This window comes from Carya illinoinensis, chromosome 15 (genome assembly GCF_018687715.1).
Source record: "Carya illinoinensis cultivar Pawnee chromosome 15, C.illinoinensisPawnee_v1, whole genome shotgun sequence".
Lineage (NCBI taxonomy): Eukaryota > Viridiplantae > Streptophyta > Magnoliopsida > Fagales > Juglandaceae > Carya > Carya illinoinensis.
The window spans coordinates 19,270,113-19,288,182 of record NC_056766.1 but is presented as its reverse complement, the minus strand read 5'-3'; the positions used below and the strand labels follow the sequence as shown (position 1 = coordinate 19,288,182).

The following is an 18,070-nucleotide window of genomic DNA, read 5'->3' as shown; positions in this document are numbered from 1 at the left end:
ATCACGTATGAGCCCATATATACCAGGTAACCATTGATAGTAAGTGAATAAACTATCTTTTGAATTCTGAATCATTTAGTGACACTAACTGACTTAAGTATCAGAGTTTTCCTAAATAGATTATACCAGAACCTCTTAATAATATGTGGTTGAACGGTTATAGAGGAGAAGTGGGACATGTCCTTAACATATGGTCAAATAAGGCATTATGGTCACCAAAAAGTTGGTACGTTGGTAGCCTCAATTTCCATTTTGTTTAAAAAAATAATAATAGCAAGGCAAGGGTAACATTAAAATAATAATAATAATAATAATAATAATATTAATAAGGCAAGGTCGTCGACTGCTCTGGATTAACCGCGACAAGAATTATCTCTCGCTCTTATCTTTAACCCCGTCCTTGAGCGGTAAAAGGCGGAGAAGCAAGCCAAGGAGGGTTTCAGAAAGATGGGTTCGAGAGGCGCGAATTTGGTGCTATCGAGGGCCAATAGAATGAGGGCGAAGTTGCAATCGGCACTGGAAGCGACGGCTTTGGAGATCGACGACGTGTCGTACCAGCACGCCGGCCATGCCGCTGTCAGGGGCACTGCGGATAGCGAGACTCACTTCAACGTTAAGATCGTGTCACCGAAGTTCGACGGGCAGAGCCTGGTGAAAAGGCATCGTCTTGTCTATGATGCGTTGGCCGATGAACTTCAATCTGGACTACACGCGGTCTCTATTGTGGCCAAGACACCCCAGGAAGCCGCCGCCGCCAAATAAAGCTCCGTTGAAAGAGTTCTGAAGGTTATAAAACTGGTAAGTTAACGTCGAGGTAGTTTTGTTTTGTTCAGAAGCCATTTTCCAAATGCGATTTCAACTTCCCTTGTGTAATGTAATGTAATCTTTTCTCAATAGTTATTCCTGAAGCTTGGAATAATTTTCAGAAACATACTGTTTCGCTTTTAGGTTTACCTATCCCTTTTCACATATATTGTATGTTGGATGGTCGAGGTTTATGCATTCTTCGTTTTCTCTATGAATAATCAGTTTTCCACCATTGCAGTCGAGCTATGGCTTTTAATGTCTTTCTATCATTCTTTCCCTGTTTTTTAAGAGGAAAGGGGGAATTTTGTTTTTGTTCTTGTTTTTTTTTTTCTTTTTTGTTCAAGTGTCGTTTTGATTTAGGTTTGTTTTCGAGTGCCATTTTTTTATGGTGTTAATGTGTCACTACTAGGTTCAAAGTTCGATTTTGGTTTATTAATTTTCTTTTGGCTTATATCACGATTATTTGTCAGCATTTTGGGTCAATGAAAATTTGAATATCCAAGTTTATTTGCATTGTATGTAATAACAAAGTTTGTCTTTTTCTATGGGGAAGAATGTTGCTTCGATACTCAGATTTTCATTTCTCTGTAGAGCACACATACTATCTGTTTCCTGAGAAAACTTGGACTTCCCAGATTCACTTCCGCACAGAAAACTAGTTTATGAGCTTGCTAGGTAAAAACTTCTACTCAAAGGTTTGTCAGGTATTTTCTCAGTGATATAAAATGAGGACATCATTATGCGTAAACCCAGAATGATTCTAGGCTATCTTGTTTTGTAAAGGCGTAGACACTGTTCATAGGAATGAGTGGTTTGATTTATGTTGGAGACATTAGGAGGGTAAGTGACACTGAATATAAACTTGTTATTGGGGTTTAGGCAAATGACAAGGTGGCTTGCTTTCGGCACTGGACTGACTCTAGTTGACTGGAGGGTGTTTGCACCAATTCTCAAGTGTTTGGATGAGGCAGTGGAGTTCAATTATTGTATGTCCGTATTAATTCTAAATGTATTTCCACAATAGACACAGATCACTTGCCTGTTCTAATGTTGATATCCTTCATCGATAGCAAAATTATTCAGCTGGCATAAGTACACAGCTTGATACGTAGTTAAGAGGAAAGAAATGGGTCTGTTGAGTTGTTTTTGTGTTGAATTGAAGGCTTTCAAGCTTTCAATGGAAATGGGGGCTTCTACAATGAATACTGTGTAGAAGAGTAAAGAGTCTGTCTTACTAAGTTGTATTGGAATAGGGTGCTTGGTGGCCATGATTGAAGCGATGCTGTAGGCAGTGGGATAGTTGGAGTTCATCAAACACACTTGTGATGGTAACAGAGTATACTTGGCTCAACGTTGTTCCAATGCTAATGGTTGTTATTTAACATTTGCAGAGTATAGGAATGGTCGCCCGACCTGGCCAGAATCTTGTAATTCCAACCCGACCATATGACTTCTGAAGCAAACTTCCACTTCAGAACTTCTGTTACTTGATTTCCATAAGAAAGTGGAACCTGATTGGGATCGGATATTCCGATCCTCTCTCTCTCTCTCTCTCTCTCTAATTTAAGAGTGGGGTATACAAATTTTGTTTTTGTCCACCATTTAGTTTCTTCTGCCTTCTGGCACCTTCTACTGAGAGAGAGCATATTTGTTTAGGTTGGAATTAATCTATGTATCAGATTAATTGGGATCGTCGTAATTATGAAACAATAGCGAAACATTTACAAACAATTTCCAGAATATATGTTGACATCTGTTAACATTTAACACCATGATTGAGTCATTGACTATATAATGTATAAAGTACCTCTTTTATTAAGACTTGAGCTTGTTAAAAACTAACAAGACGTTTATCTGTATCAACTCACAAAAAGATAAAAATCTTTTACCAATGGTTAGGCTTCAAAATTAATATTCCTTAATGCTTATGAACAAGTTGGATACATAACCAATATCCTTCTACACAAGACGTTTGCACCCACTTCTATCAAAACATCAGGCCGTGACAACATATGCTAATAACTCCAAAACATGTGCAAATTTGTAATACACCTAATCTGCCCATTGCCCATGCCTTCATGGCCAATTCCTTGGCCTCTTTCCCAGCTAATTCTTCACAAATCCCATTTAAGAAGACAGCACTGCATGCATGCAGTCCTTTCGTGTAGAAAAGATCTTTCGAGCTACCTGCATATCTAAAGAAAAAAAAAAAAACATTAATTATAATCTGTACAGGTCCGCATCTGCATAAACAAATTAAAATTCTTTGCTATGTTTCTTAATATCTGCAACCCTATGTTTAATGTTTTACTGTAGCCCATTCCATAACTCCCATACTTAGAAGGAATGGCAAAATTTGATATAGAAAGGTTAATTTCCCTTTCTTGGTATTTCTGTCCTTGAACGCCGTACTGTTGGTCCTACTGAAAACATGTTGCGGGCAATAATAATCATCATCATAATGCAGAAGTCGAGAAAGTGATGACAAATATGAGAGATAATTGGTCGATGTAGTTTTATGGATCTTAAATACTTTGAAGGGTTTCTGTACTAGGTTGGTTATGGAAGCTCTTCCTCAGAGTTGGGAAAAGGAAAAATTTTCTGTACCAGGTTGGTTATGCAAATTTAATCTTATGTAATTAAAATTAAAAAGGATCCAAGAAGTTACAATACCTTGTATTCTTCAACTGTTTATATTCAAAACATTGTTCAAACTCATCTCTACATGAAGAAAAAAAATTATATTAAAAACATAATTATTAAAAAAAATCACATGAAAATATATGATATTTCAAAATAAATCTTAGCATTTTTGACTTATAGCTTTAGGCATCTTTCATCAAGTCTTAGAACTTATAATTAATAGAGGTAGCTTTTAACCAACTTTGAGAGCAACTAAGAGTTTCAACTATTTTTGGGGCGAAGGAGTTTCAAAATGAATCTAACAAACAACCCATAATAGTGAATGCTAACTCAGAAGCAACTATAGAGATGTGCTATATTGGCAAGGACCAAATATTTATTTGATTTCATATTCCACCACATTAGAATATCAAAATTGGGTGTCCACCACATTAGAATATCAAAATTGGGTGTTAATCCTTCAGGGCTCCAATGAAATAATGATCCAATTCTGATTTGGATTTTACAACACTTTTTGATGCTTGATATTGGTGATACTTACTGTATAGATCATCATCATAATCATAATAAGTGTTGCTTTGCATCTCACTAGCACTTGATTGGCTCCTACTTGAATATTAATTATACAATCGCTCAATGATTCCCCTTAGTCATGCAACAAGCTCAGATGCTCGCTCGAGGCTAAGAAAGTTAATAAACCAAAACTCGAAAACTTCCAATTTGGAGCGTGGGTCAAGCATAGCTGCAATGAACAAGATTTTGTTTACCTTCTCAAAATAACTCTAATATTTGTTATATTATAATAGCATCCTCTCTGACATGGTTGCCAAACTTCTTATCAATACTTTTAAAAATTTATTCAGGTGGCTATATAGTATAGCAACTTCTTGAATGAACAAATTTGAAGTTGCATAAGTTGATCTCGAAATCTATAACGTGACATCAAAGAAAATCTTTAAAAACTGTATAAAGGTTTCAATGGTTTTCCAATCATTAGATTTTGGTTCCCCTCTCCAACCTCCAAGAGATGTGGTACAAATTGACCAGCTTCATTTTGCATCAGGCCAAATGCTACACAATATTTAAGAGTTGCACTCAACATTAGATATGTAGAGTTTTACCTGGTTGGAACATTAAGAGCAAGTGGCCCGCCACCCAATACATTTTGCTTGTCAGCATATAGCTTGAATTTATCAAGTCTTGCAGGGAAAGAATTCACATATTTCACTGCATTTCGGACCTTCACAACCAAATTCATCAACTTCTTTCAATCCTTCTGTGAGGGGGATGGGCCCATGGCTCAACCTAGAGCTTCCAAGTAACCTTGGACTAGGAGAAACAAAGAGAAGGTCTAGGCTCGTCCCAGCAACCCCCTTTGCCCCATGAAAGGGGTCCTTGGGTTGTTGGCCATGATCGGCTAAGAGGCTCATCACAAGCCCGGGCCACTCAAGGCTATTACAAGAATTGGAGCCTAATGGGGTCATATCAGGCAGGAAGACGGGTGGCATGCCAGAAGTAAGACCTCCTTAGGCGTGGGCGGCTAGATGCACGTCGCATTTATGATTTGCCCAGGCATGGGCGGCCAGAGGCATGTCACGTTTATGACCTATTTGATCGTGGACAGCTAGGGACATGTTGCTTTTATTGCATGACAAAATATACCCACACACAATGGCGTACCCCTGAAACCACTTGATCACGGTATGATAGAACACTACCAGATCAGGGATGAGACAGGTTTAACCCAGACACAACTTGGAATCCCATGCTTCCCCTCGAAGACAAGGTCTAAGCCAAGTATAAATACTCCAACCCCTCCCACAGAAAAGGTTTGGATACTTTTTGTTTACACATACAAGAATTCTTAGCTGACTTTGGCATCGGATGACTCACGAGCTCAACTCGAGTCCACTCTTTGTTTGTCTTGCAGGTTCTCCAAAATGGGCCCTATGGGACTACTCAGGCCACGAAACGCAACATCAACAGTGGCACCATCTATGGGATCTCTTTCTTTTCCCTAACATCTTGTAGTTCGCACACTGGCAATGACATGATCTCAAACTGTACGAGAGTAGGAGTATAGGAGTAGCGCGATGGAGACAAGGCTGGCGGAAATGGAGGAGATGATAAGGAAGCTTACTGAGGAGACAGGAATATTGCGCAGAGAAAACACTGCATTGCGGCGAACCAATGAAGAGCTGGTGGGGGAAGACGAGCCTAGCGGCAACGAGCACGTTGAGTCATGGTCTGAACAAGCGAGTGCGGCGGTGGATGAAGAAAGATGATGGATGCAGTTAGAACTACAAGAACTGGGAGATAAGTATGCTGAGATAGCCAAACAGGCTGGAACACCCTCAAGTGTCGATCAACTACTATACAGCACTGACCTGCCCTATAGTGGCATGGGGTCATAGCGGTCCTCTAACAAGTGTTTGAAGTTGCTGGAACTTTTCCACATGCCTTCACCTTGCCATCTTAATGGTTGGGGATGGTCCAAATTGAAGGAGAAATTCCTTCTTAAAGGCCGTTCATCCCAATTTTCATCTCTCCTTGGCATATTGGTCTCTTAGCCATCTCCACAACTTACTTGCTTTTCCCCCAAGATAGAAACATGTCGTAGGCACTCTCTCACTTCTTGGCACTTCATAAGTATGGAAATAATGATCCACCTTGTCAAACCACTCGTATGGATCTCCCCCATTGAACTTAGGGAAGTCTACCTTTGGTCTCTTAGGTTCCCGATCATAAGCTGGGTTTCCTCTTCTATTTTTATAGCAATCATCACCATTTCCCTCATTATGGATCCATCCCTCCATGGCCACATGGTCATTCTCAACACGACCTCATCTTCTCATTTCAACTCTAGGTGACTCATGCATAGACTCGATCACACTTGTTTCTATGGTTTTGCTCATTAGTCTCATGGCATTGCCCTTGACTTTCAACAAGTCTTTCCTCCAATCTTTCTATGCTCTCGTGTGTGTCTCTCCTCACGATATCCATGGCTCTTCTATTTTCTTCGCCTTCCCGAGTAGTGGCATTCAAGGCCATCCTTAGTTCGGCCAAGGTAGTGTTGACCTCAATAAGAATATCCATGACTTTGGAAGTATGTCTTTCAAGCATCTCCAAAAGTTTCCGGTTGGAACTCTTCTCCCCTTCGACTTCTAAGTTGATCCCGGATATGGTGCTTGCAAACTAGCCTCTTGAACAACTTGAAAACTGACTTACAAACTGAAAATTTATGTTTAGTGAAGTTTGGACAGCAACTTGGACTCTCTTTGGATGGTAGAATACTCCTCAAAGGTCCAATCTTGAGGTTCCCACCTTTGTGGATGGACAACCCTTCTTGCACAACAACAAGTCCAACCACAGGTCCTCCACCTTCAAGGGTGGCCGACCCTTACAATCCTAACTACTCCTTCCTTCTCCTTAACACCTAAACTACAATTTTCAAATTCACGACCAACAAATAAAATAACAATGTTGAGGTCCTTCGTAGACCTCCCAATCAAATTCACAAGAGAACGGGTTAACGCGTTGTTTACCTCTTGGAGAAGTGAGAACTTCTCAAAAATTCCACCAAGCAAAAATCTTCTCTCAACGAAAACACCAATTTAGTGTTGGGGACCTTGGTCAAGCCTCCAAACACTAAGGGATTCTATCCTCTCCTTGTTGCTCCTTAAGTGACCAATAGGACTCATTTGCTTGGTGTAAATCACATGTGGTCCAAAGGGAGCTTGGGTGAGATGAGACTAAGGTTCAATGGTGGGAAGTATTGATGGTGTTTGGGCTAGTGATCTCGGGTTGGGTGATGATGGTGCACGACAATGTGACCCTTGGGATACTAAGCGCCACTTGTGTGTTAGGGTTGGATGATGGGCAATCTTGGCTAAGGCCTAGTGTAGGTTTCGGCTAAGGCAAGAGTGGAAGTGGCTAGAGCTTAGGTGGTAATTAGATCTCCTAAAAGTTAGGAATTCATTCCTAAAAAGTAGGAATTGAGATCTAGTGATCTAAATTGACAAGGGCTGGCCGAAAATGGATAGGGGGAAATGGGATTGATGTGTTTTGGTGAGAAAATGAAATTTGAGTGAGTCAATCAAGAGCTCTTGACCAATCACACAAATTATGGGAAATTGGGATGAGAGAAAATAGGATCTAGGGTTTCGACCTTGGCTTGGCTTGGCTGAATGGTGTAAGTGAGATCTAGGGTTTTTGGTGGATTGTTTGGTTATGGGATTTGAGAGGTTGTGTGTAGGGCTTGATGTGGGGTTAGGGTTTTGATGCTTTGGCCAATTGAAGGTGGCTTGTAAGGCAAATGAAGGGACTGGCCGAATATGTGTTTGGCAAGTGGGATTCTTCAAGAAACTTCTAGGAAATCTCATGACCATGTGAGAAAACACATGAACACAAGAGATCTTGCAATCCACAACACAAACCAAAAATCCCAATGAAGGATTTGGCCTCTCCACTCCAATCAATCAACAAATCTACAACAAAAGCACAAAAAGAGGAAATGAAAAAGAACAAAAGAACCAAATAATGTTTTATTCACGAAGTGCACAAAGAATTGAATGGAAACCTTAAATATATTAAATGATAAATAGAATCACACATATTCACGAATTGCAAGGTATGATCCTTCTCCTTGGGAATTCATAAATTGCAAGGTGTGATCCTTCACCTTAGAGATTCGCGAATTGCACCTCAAAAGAGCCCCAGTGCAAGAAGCACCAAAAATGATAAATCTCCAACCCTATGACCGGCCACTCAATGTTCAAAATGACAAAAGATCCTAATGAAATGTCTAAGGGTCTTATTTATAAAGTTTATAAAGTGGAAACCCCAAAAAGTCCCTAGCCAATTAAAATAAATAAATAAGCAAATGAAATAACAAATAAACAAATAATTAAATAAAATAAATAAAAATAATAAAATAGATAATTAGCCCATGGTGGGCACAGGGTGATAGTGTGCTGCTGCTGTGGTGCCCAATCAAGTGGCTTGGGAAGTGGTTCTACATGGCCCGGGTTAGTGGCCTGGGCTATGGGCATGGATGGCCCAAGATGACGGTCTAGGCTATAGGGCTACAAGGCACGGACTAGAGCCGTGGGTTGGATGGCATGTCTTGTGGGCATGCCACTAGCCTCGCCTGCAAGGCACGGGCTAGAGCTGTGCGCTGGATGGCGTACTTGTGAGGGCATGCAGCTAGCCTCGTTAAGTGGTGTTGGGGCACGCATGCATGTGCGCAGGTGCACATTAAAGGGCACGCGCAAGCCTGTACAGACCGCACGGCCAGTAGCTCCATGGTTGCCCGCTAATGTCACAACCCCCACGAGGATCGCCCGAGACCATACCTCGACACTACTCTTGGAGGGTTATGACACTCACATGGCTAGCCTGCTTGCATGCCTTGACTCAAACCATGACAGGCAGCGGGCAACCATGAAGGCTACTGACCGCACGCAGACCATGTGTGCAGGCTTGCCCATACCCTTGAGTGTGTACCTGTGTGCATTCATGCGTGCCCCAGCACCATTTAGCAAGGCTAGTGGCATGCCCTCCCAGGCACGCCATCCAGCATACGGCTTCAGCTCGTGCCTTGCAAGCGAGGCTAGTGACATGCCCACCAGGCATGCCATCCAGCACATGCCTCCAACCCGTGCCTTGCAGCCCTAAAGCCCAGACTGTCAGCTTGGGCCATGTATGTCCATCCCCCAGGACACCAGTTCGGGCCATATAGAACCACCGTCCAAGCCATTTGACTGGGTACCACAGTAGCAACATGGCATCACCCTACACCCACCATCAGGTGTAGGCTTTGCACCATGCCATGCCCACCATCAGTAGGCCACGTACTGCACCATGTCGTGCCTACCACCAGACCAACAAATGGCACAATGTCATGCCATGCAGCGAGTTGCGGACCGGACCGGACCAGGACTAGCCTAGCCTTGGGCCATGCACCACCATAGCCTACCATGGGCCATGCATGCCATGGCCACCACGGGCTAATTATTTATTTTATTATTTTTATTTATTTCATTAATTATTTGTTTATTTGTTATTTCATTTTGCTTATTTATTTATTTTAATTGGCTGGGTTCCTTTTGAGGGTTTCCACTTTGTAAACTCTATAAATAGGATCCTTAGACATATCATTAGGATCTTTTGTCATTTTAAACATTGAGTGGTCGGCCATAGGCTTGGAGGTTTATCATTTTCGGTGCTTCTTGCACTTGGACTCTTTTGGGGTGCAATTCATGAATCCTCAAGGAGAAGGATCACACATTACAATTCGTGAATAGATGTAATTCTATTTATCATTTAATATATTTGAGGTTTCCATTCAATTATTTGTGCAATTCATGAATAAAAAATTGTTTGGTTCTTTTGTTCTTTTTCAGTTCTTCTCTTTGTGCTTTTGTTGAAGATTTGTTGATTGATTGGAGTGGAGAAGCCGAATCATTCATTGGAATTTTTGGTTTGTGTTGTGGATTGCAAGATCTATTGTGTTCATGTGTTTTCTCACATGTTCATGAGATTTCTTTGAAATTTCTTGAAGAATCCCACTTGCCAAACACATATTCGGCTAGCGCCTTCATTTGCCTTACACGCCCCATTCAATTTCCCAAAGCCACAAAACCCTAGCTCCACATCAAGCCCTACACGCCACCTCTCAAATCCCATAACCAAACAAGCTACCAAAAATCCTAAATCTCACTTACACCATTCAGCCATAGCCTCCTTGGCTTAGCCGAAACCCTAGATCATATTTTCTCTCATCCCAATGTCCCATAATTTGTGTGATTGGTCAAGAACCCTAGATTGACTCACTCAAATTCCATTTTCTCACCAAAACATCTCAATCTCATTTCCCCTTATCCATTTTCGGCCAGCCCTTGTCAATCTAGATCTCTAGATCTCAATTCTTACTTTTTAAGAATTGCACAAATCCTAACTTTCAGGCGATCTAATTGCCACCTAAGCCCTAGCCACTTTCCACTCTTGCCTTGGCCAAAACTTACACTAAACCCTAGCCAAGATTGCCTATCATCCAACCCTAGCACACAAGTGGTGCCTAGTATCCCAAGGGTCACATTGCCGTGCACCATCATCACCTAACCCAAGATCACCTAGCCCAAACACCATCCATACTTCCCACCATTGAACCCTAGCCTCATCTCACCCAAGCTCCCTTTGGGCTACACATGATTTACACCAAGCAAAGAAGTCCTATCGGTCACTTGGGGAGCAATAAGGAGAGGATAGAAACCCTTAGTATTTGGAGGCTTGACTGATGTCCCCAACGCCAAATTGGTGCTTTCATTGAGAGAAGATTTTTGCTTGGTGGAATTTTTGAGAAGTTCTCACTTATCCAAGAGGTAAACGACATGTTAACCCATTCTCTTGTGAATTTGATTGGGAGGTCCATGGAGGACCTCGACGTTGTTATTTTATTTGTTGGTTGTGAATCTGAATATTGTAGTTTAGGAGTTAAGGAGGAGAAATGAGTAGTTAGGATTGTAGGGGTCGGCCACCCTTGAAGGTGGAGGACCCATGGTTGGATTTGTAGTTGTGCAAGAGGGGTTGTCCATCCACAAAGATGAGCAACTCAAGATTGGACCTTTGAGGACTATTCTACCATCCAAAGAGAGTCCAAGTTACTGCCCAAACTTCACCAAATAGAAATTTTCAATTTGCAAGTTGTTCAAGGGGCTAGTTTGCAAGCACCATGTCCGATATCAATTTAAAAGCTAAAGGGGAGACGAGTTCCAACCGGGAACATTTAGAGATGCTTGAAGGTCATACTTCGAAAGTCATGGACATTCTTAGTGAGGTCTAAACTACCATGGCCGAACTAAGGATGGCCTTGAATGCCACTACTCGGGAAGGCGAAGAAAATAGAAGAGTCATGGATACCATGAGGAGAGAGACATACGAGAGGATAGAAAGATTGGAGAGAAGACTTGTTGAAGGCCAAGGGCAACGCCATAAGACTAATGGGCAAAGGCATGATGCTTTTGTCGATGATATAGAAACAAGTGTGACCGAGTCTATGCATGAGCCACTAGAGTTGAAATGAGAAGATGAGGTCGTGTTGAGAATGACCATGTGACCGTGGAGAGATGGATCCATAATGAGGGGAATCGTACTAGAACCCCAAGCATGAGAGGAGAATACGAAGGGGTGAGGTATGAGATTTCAAGGCATGATGATAACAATGAGGCTAAGTATGAGCATGAGGAAGAGAGGCATTTGGGCCATGACAACCGATTTGGGAGAAGACACCATGACCAAGAGAGAGATAGAAGACATCATGATAGAAGAAATGGTGATGATTACTATAAAGATAGAGGAGGAAACCGAGCTTATGACTGGGGACCTAAGAGACCAAAGGTGGACGTTCCCAAGTTCAATGGGGGAGATCCATACAAGTGGCTTGACAAGGTGAATCATTATTTCCATACTTATGAGATGCCAAGAAGTGAGAGAGTGCCTACGGCATGTTTCTATCTAGAGGGAAAAACAAGTAAGTGGTGGAGATGGCTAACAGACCAATATTCCAAGGAGAGATGAAAATTGGGATGGACAGTCTTTGAGAAGGAATTTCTCCTTCAATTGGGACCATCCCCAGTCATTAACCATCATGATCAACTTCCACAGATGGAGCTATACGACGGAACCAAGGACCCTCTAGTGCACTTAGATACGTTTAAGGCGCACATGACACTACATGGCTTCCCAAGGGAGGTAGCCTACCGAGCCTTCCCATTGACACTAAAGGGCAGGGCTCGAATCTGGTTTGGATCCCTATCGTCGAGGACTGAAGGGAGCTTCGATGAACTAGCATGCCTATTCATGACTCTATTCTTAGTGAGCTGAAAAAGGAGGCGACTGGTAGCATACCTTCTGGCAGTTAAGCGGTGTGACAACGAGAGCTTGAAGCCTTACCTTGCTCGCTTCAATTGGGAGCGAATGACCATTGACGATCAGGACGATAAGATCACCTTGGTGGCCCTCTTGGGTGGAATCTAGCCCAGGAACCCCTTCATGGCAGAGATGGCCCGACAAACCCAAACCACTCTGAGGGAATTTATGGACCAGGCAGATGGGTTCATTAATGCAGAGGATACATTGGAGGCCCTGATGGCCCCGCAACGGTCAGAAATGGAATAGGCAGACCTCAGGGCAGTCGGGCAAAAGGATAGTCATGGGTAGAAAACCTGTGTGGAGGTTTTCTGTTAACTTACTAAGATTTGTAATCAAATCTCACTATGGTAGTCTCAATTATCATTCCTTCCAAATGGTAGATCTTGTTACAGGATCTGAAAGAGAGTTGGGAATCAACCAATTGGAAATGGTCGACTAAGCGACGGTGCGAAGTCGATAATAGTATAGTAGTTAAATTACTACTTGTACCTATAGAGTTGAATCTCCAGTACTCTTTTGATCATAACCGATCTAGACTAGTGTTGTGATCTCAGTTGTTTACTATGTCATTATGTATGAAGTATGTTTTAACTATTTGAGATATTTTCAGTTTGGTGCATAGTATTACTAAAGAAAAAAATTATCCACTGCGAATATTGTATAATACTATATGCATGTTAGGAATATTGCATCTTATATGTCATGAACGATGGTAGATAACCTTGTATTGCATGTCTCAATACTTCAAATGTCCATCTGATCCCGAACGGAAGTTTGAGGGCATCACACAAAGAGACTGCTAAGGAGAAAAATAATAGGGCTTGAGCCTGTCAGGGAGGGGGGGAGCCAAACTACCGTAGGGAAGAGGATGATACCCTAGCCTTCTAATGTTCTTGAAGTAAGCCCAAGCCTCGGGATTTGGCAAAAGTAACTGCAAGTCTAGCTTTCATAGGTCTTCCTCGAGGTGCTCCAACAGTTGCTTCCTTAACCACTCGAGGCCTTCCTAATAGTTGAATGACTAGGCTATGTCCCGAATAGCATTACAATTCTTGATATGATCATTTATCCCTGCAGCGTTACGATCGACAATCTCTAGGTTCGATCTCAGCCCTATGATAGAAAGGCCTTGCACAAGAAGGGTCTCATTCTTTTCAGACTCCTCCCGCTTCAGCCTCCAGACCTCCCACTTCGCCTGCTCGAGCCTCCCCCTCAAGACCTGCACCTCTCCTATGCCTCTGAAACCCAAGGATAGCAGCTAGAAACACTGTCTAGGAGCTTTGGCATGGTCCTGACAGAGTTGCCTCAGTGTCGCTTGGTCTTGGGCCCATCCGACCTCTTGGGCAGCCAGCATCTGCATGGCCGTGTCACGCTCTTCCACTAACTGTTTGTTGTGGTCGGCCAGCTGAAGTGCATTTTCCATGGTGGTGTTGAGCTCCTGTCTCAAGTTCTCCTTCTGGCGATCTCTCTTGGTGGCCTCCCCCTCCAATTGTTAGATGCGTTGCTAGATCTCATCGATTTCCTGGAGCCACTCCCGGTGATTGGTCTTAAGCTCTTCATTTCACCGCCCCATCTGCCAGAGCTTGAAGTGTTCGAGGTGGAACAGGGAGGCCAGTTGGCAGTTGGCCTCGGATAGCTCCCTGACCTCTTCGCCGACCATAACAGCTATCTAGTTGGCGGTCTGCAAAGCATTGATGATACATGTAAATAAAAAAGGAAACATCCAAGGATCTAATTCGTGGTAAGGGAGGATTGAACTGGATTATATCTGAGCAAAGGCAGGCCATAGCCTCCGGGTTGTCCATTTGGTGGTAGTAGCATGGGCCCTTTCAAGCTCAGACTCTAGGCTCTAACCCACCCCAGTCTTGGTTAATGGGAAGGGCTAGCAGGGCCTAAGGGCTAGGAGTGACCAGACCCTGATGCCCCTGCCTCTCCATCACCAACAACCTTTCTAGAATTGCCTGAGCAACTCAATCGCAGAGCCCGAGAGGATGACAACAAGAGGAGAGGAGTGTGGAACCTCTTCATCTCGGTGAAATCTAGGGGTAGAAGAGGAGCTAAGGAAGCTCCCCAATGCATCCTCCTCACTTCCTTCGGGGCACCACTCGCTTTTGTCATCCACCTCTCTGTATTCCCCCATTTCTTCTTCTTCTTGTCCCTCTCTTTCCACTTCTTCTTCCTCTTCTCTTTCTTCTTCGTCTTTTTCTTCATTTTCTTCTCTCCCTTCTTCTTCTCCATCTTCCTCTTCTTCTCCCTCTTCCTCTTCTTCCCCTTTTTCTCATTTTTCCTCTTCTTCTATTTCTTTTTCTTCTTCTCCCTCTTCCCCTCCCGTCACTTTGGCCGACCCTTGCTTGAGCCAGATGACTCTCATGCCGCCACCGGGCCTTCACAAGCAAGCTCCTCCCTCAAGGTGTTCTCGAAAGGCTCAAACTCCCACATCTCTCGCCTGGAACATGCGAAGGGAAGTACACAAAAGATTTGAGGAAGACCTTTCAAAGACTGAATCATCATTGGATGGGAAATGGCAGCTCGACAGGGGTTGAATGAGGGCTCGTGGAGAAGAGGTACCGGCAGTCGGGTGGTGGGTTGTTGAGGAAGAAGCACCAGCGGTGTCACCCGATCTAGTAGGAAATGACATTGTCCTCCCCCAGGTGAGGGGAGGAGGAACCCTGATAGGCGAGGACTCTACATGTTCTCTACTGCCAGGAGAATGCTCCCGAGAACCATCCCCACTTGAAGCCTAGGGAGGGACTCATGGCAAGCCTTTGACCGCCTGGCTTCGTGCTGGGAAGGTTCAGCCTCCCTCTTTTGCTCAAAGGGGGAGGATCCCTAGATGGTGTGGGGAGAACTGCTCGAGGACCGATAGATCTCCAAAGCACAATGGTCGGAGAGCGCAACGTCAATGTTCTACTCGTACTCGTGCTCCTGGGCCCATTTAATTATCTTCTAGACATAGGTCTCTTCCTCGAGAGTCAGTCGGATCTCCATGCTTTTGCATGGAAGGAAAGAGCCCCCAGTTCACCTAGACGAGAAAATCCCCCTGAACTTGCTCTTCTTCAGGGAACTCCCAACCTAAACCCGAAACGAAGAACCTTTTTGTATAGTCCTTGACACTCGAGGGGCGGGTTTCTAGTGTAGCGATCCTCTAGCCTGAGACCATGGTTTGGAACCAGCACAAATTACCTGAAGGATGGTTGATTCGGTATACTAACAGGAACTCCCGAGCCGTCACATCGGGATACACCTCCCCCACCAAAAAGAGGGCCTTCCTGGCAATGATGTAGATGGACATCAACAATCTCCAACCATTGGGGATGAGTTGGGTAGAAGCCAATCCCAAATAGTGGAGGACTTCCCGAACAGGGTAGTAGAACGGGAGGCAAACTCCACAAGTGAACATCTCAGGGTAGAGGGCCACCTAAGACGCTATCCCAGAATAAGCCATGGCATGTTCTAGTGACCAGGGAATCTCCAAAACAACTGACTGGGGGATGCTAAATTGCATCCGGTAAGCATGAAGATCCCCGCCAGTTACCACCGAAATCCAACTCCGTCCGTCGTAGGAAGGGCCAGGGATATTAGTGGAGGTCTTGGAGGCCATGGAGACGAAGAAAATGGGGGGCTAGAAACTAAAAGATAGAGAAGAAATCTCGAGAGGCTAAGGAAAGAAAGAGTTCTGGGAGAGGAGTTGCAGAAATGCTGAGGAAGGAGGCAAACCAAGGGTTTAAATAGCGAGGAGTAAGGGAGCATGGCGAGGGAAACGAAGCGACACTACCATAACTGGCGTCTACGAAGCGATGTGCAGGTCCCCCAACCAGTATGGGTAACAGAGGAGGTGTCAGACATGTGGATGGCACGACCCAATGAAGTCTTGAGAAGGTCAGCAGACAGGCAGCCAAGCAGTTCCATCAACTACCATCAAGCATGGGACGGGCAAGAAATGAGGAGATGCACAGAAGCCGAACCGATGGAAAAACTTTTTTTTTTTTTTTAAAGGGAGGAGGTAGAGGGAAAGGCGCGTGGCACCACTGGCCAATCACTACCCAGGGAAGAGAAATCGAATGGCTGACTAACGATTGAAAGGATCAGAAGCTCAAAGGGTTCCCCCTGACTCAATGAAGCTTCAGGACACTAGAGGGAGACGTCTAACTTGGAAATCCCACCACTTAGTTGTGGTGAGATTTCATGAGGTAATGTGAGGAGGATGGGCCCCCGAGCCAAATGGCCTAGCCCAGAACTTCCAAGTAACCTTGAACCAGGAGAAACAAAGAGAAGGTCAAGGCTTGTCCCAACAACCCCTTTTACCCCATGAAAGGGGTCCCCAGGCTGTGGACCATGATCAACAGAGAGGCCCATCACAAGCCTAGGCCACTCAAGGCCATCACAAGAATTGGAGCTTGATGGGGTCACATCGAGTAGGAAGACAAGCGGCATGCTGGCAGTCAAATTTGCCCAGGCGTGGGTGGCCAGAGGTATGTCGCATTTATGACCTGCTTAGGCGTGGGCAGCTAGAGGCACGTCACATTTATGACCTGCCCAGTCGTAAACGGCCAGGGACACATCCCATTTATTGCATGACAAAATATACCCGCATGCAACAGCGTACCCCTAAAACTACGCAATCACAGTATGGCAAAACACTATCAGAGTAGGGATGAGATAGGCTTGACTCATACATGACTTGGCATCCCACCCTTCTCTTGAAGACAGGGTCTAACCCAGGTATAAATACCCCAACCTCTCCCACATAAAAGGTTTGGATACTCTTTGTTTACACATATACTAGAATTCTAGGCTGACTTTGGCATCGAAGGACTCACAGGCTCAACCTGAGTCTACTCTTTGTTTGTCTTGTAGGTTCTCTGAAGTGGACTCCATGGAACTGCTCAAGCTGCGAAACACAACATCAATACCTTCATTGATAATGAGATTTAAAATATGTGCACAACATAGTGTATGCACAAACTCAAACAATTTCTAATACTATACAATTTCTAACTTTGTCGCTTTTGCTCAATTAATCAATGATCGTTTGATTAGAAGATGCATTGTCGACAGTAATAGTAAATATTCTCTTTATACCCCATTGAAGAATGAATGATTCAATTTCTCCTCCTATTGTCGCCCTTTTATGATTAGAAACTTTCATAAAATTTATTACTCTTATGCAAGTTATAATCATTATCAATTAAATGAGCCATTATGCACATATAGTTAAGGTCTTCAATTGATGTCCATAAATCAGTTGTGATGCAAATCACTAGATGTGATAAACATGTCCTTTGACTTGTCCTTCTCTTACATATATAATTTCAAATAGTCTCGCATAATAGTAATGTGAGAAAGGATTGGAAATCTAGGCTCAATGGTGGCCATAAACTCTTTAAACCCTTGACCTTCGATAGCTCTAAATGGCATCTCATCCAGAATTATCATTTTAACTACAACGAACCTTATCTTGTATTCATTGTAATTAGCAAATTCAACACTAGAACTGCGAGTTGTATATCATCACCCCCTTTTCTAGCTCCGGTGGTTTTGGATTGGAAAGCCCAACAGCCTTAGCTTTATGGCTTTTAAAAATCAATTAAATTAAAAATGAACCATAATAATGACATGAACATAATAATGGCAATTAAATTAAAAATCCATGTACATTCAGCATGGCATGTAAAACAATTCAACATTTGTC

At 43.3% G+C, this 18,070-nt stretch overlaps 1 protein-coding gene and 1 long non-coding RNA gene across 2 annotated transcripts; both read left to right on the top strand.

Annotated features, from left to right (window-relative positions):
- Positions 1-344: 344 nt before the first annotated feature.
- Positions 345-1,039, top strand: LOC122297774 (protein BOLA1, chloroplastic). Its single transcript, XM_043107967.1, has one exon. The coding sequence runs from the start codon at positions 448-450 to the stop codon at positions 760-762; it is 315 nt and encodes a 104-aa protein (XP_042963901.1). The 5' UTR covers positions 345-447; the 3' UTR covers positions 763-1,039.
- Positions 1,040-13,020: 11,981 nt separating this feature from the next.
- Positions 13,021-17,496, top strand: LOC122297775. Its single transcript, XR_006238891.1, has 2 exons — positions 13,021-17,100; positions 17,236-17,496. It is a non-coding gene; the product is annotated as an uncharacterized LOC122297775 (long non-coding RNA).
- The last annotated feature ends 574 nt before the right edge of the window (positions 17,497-18,070 follow it).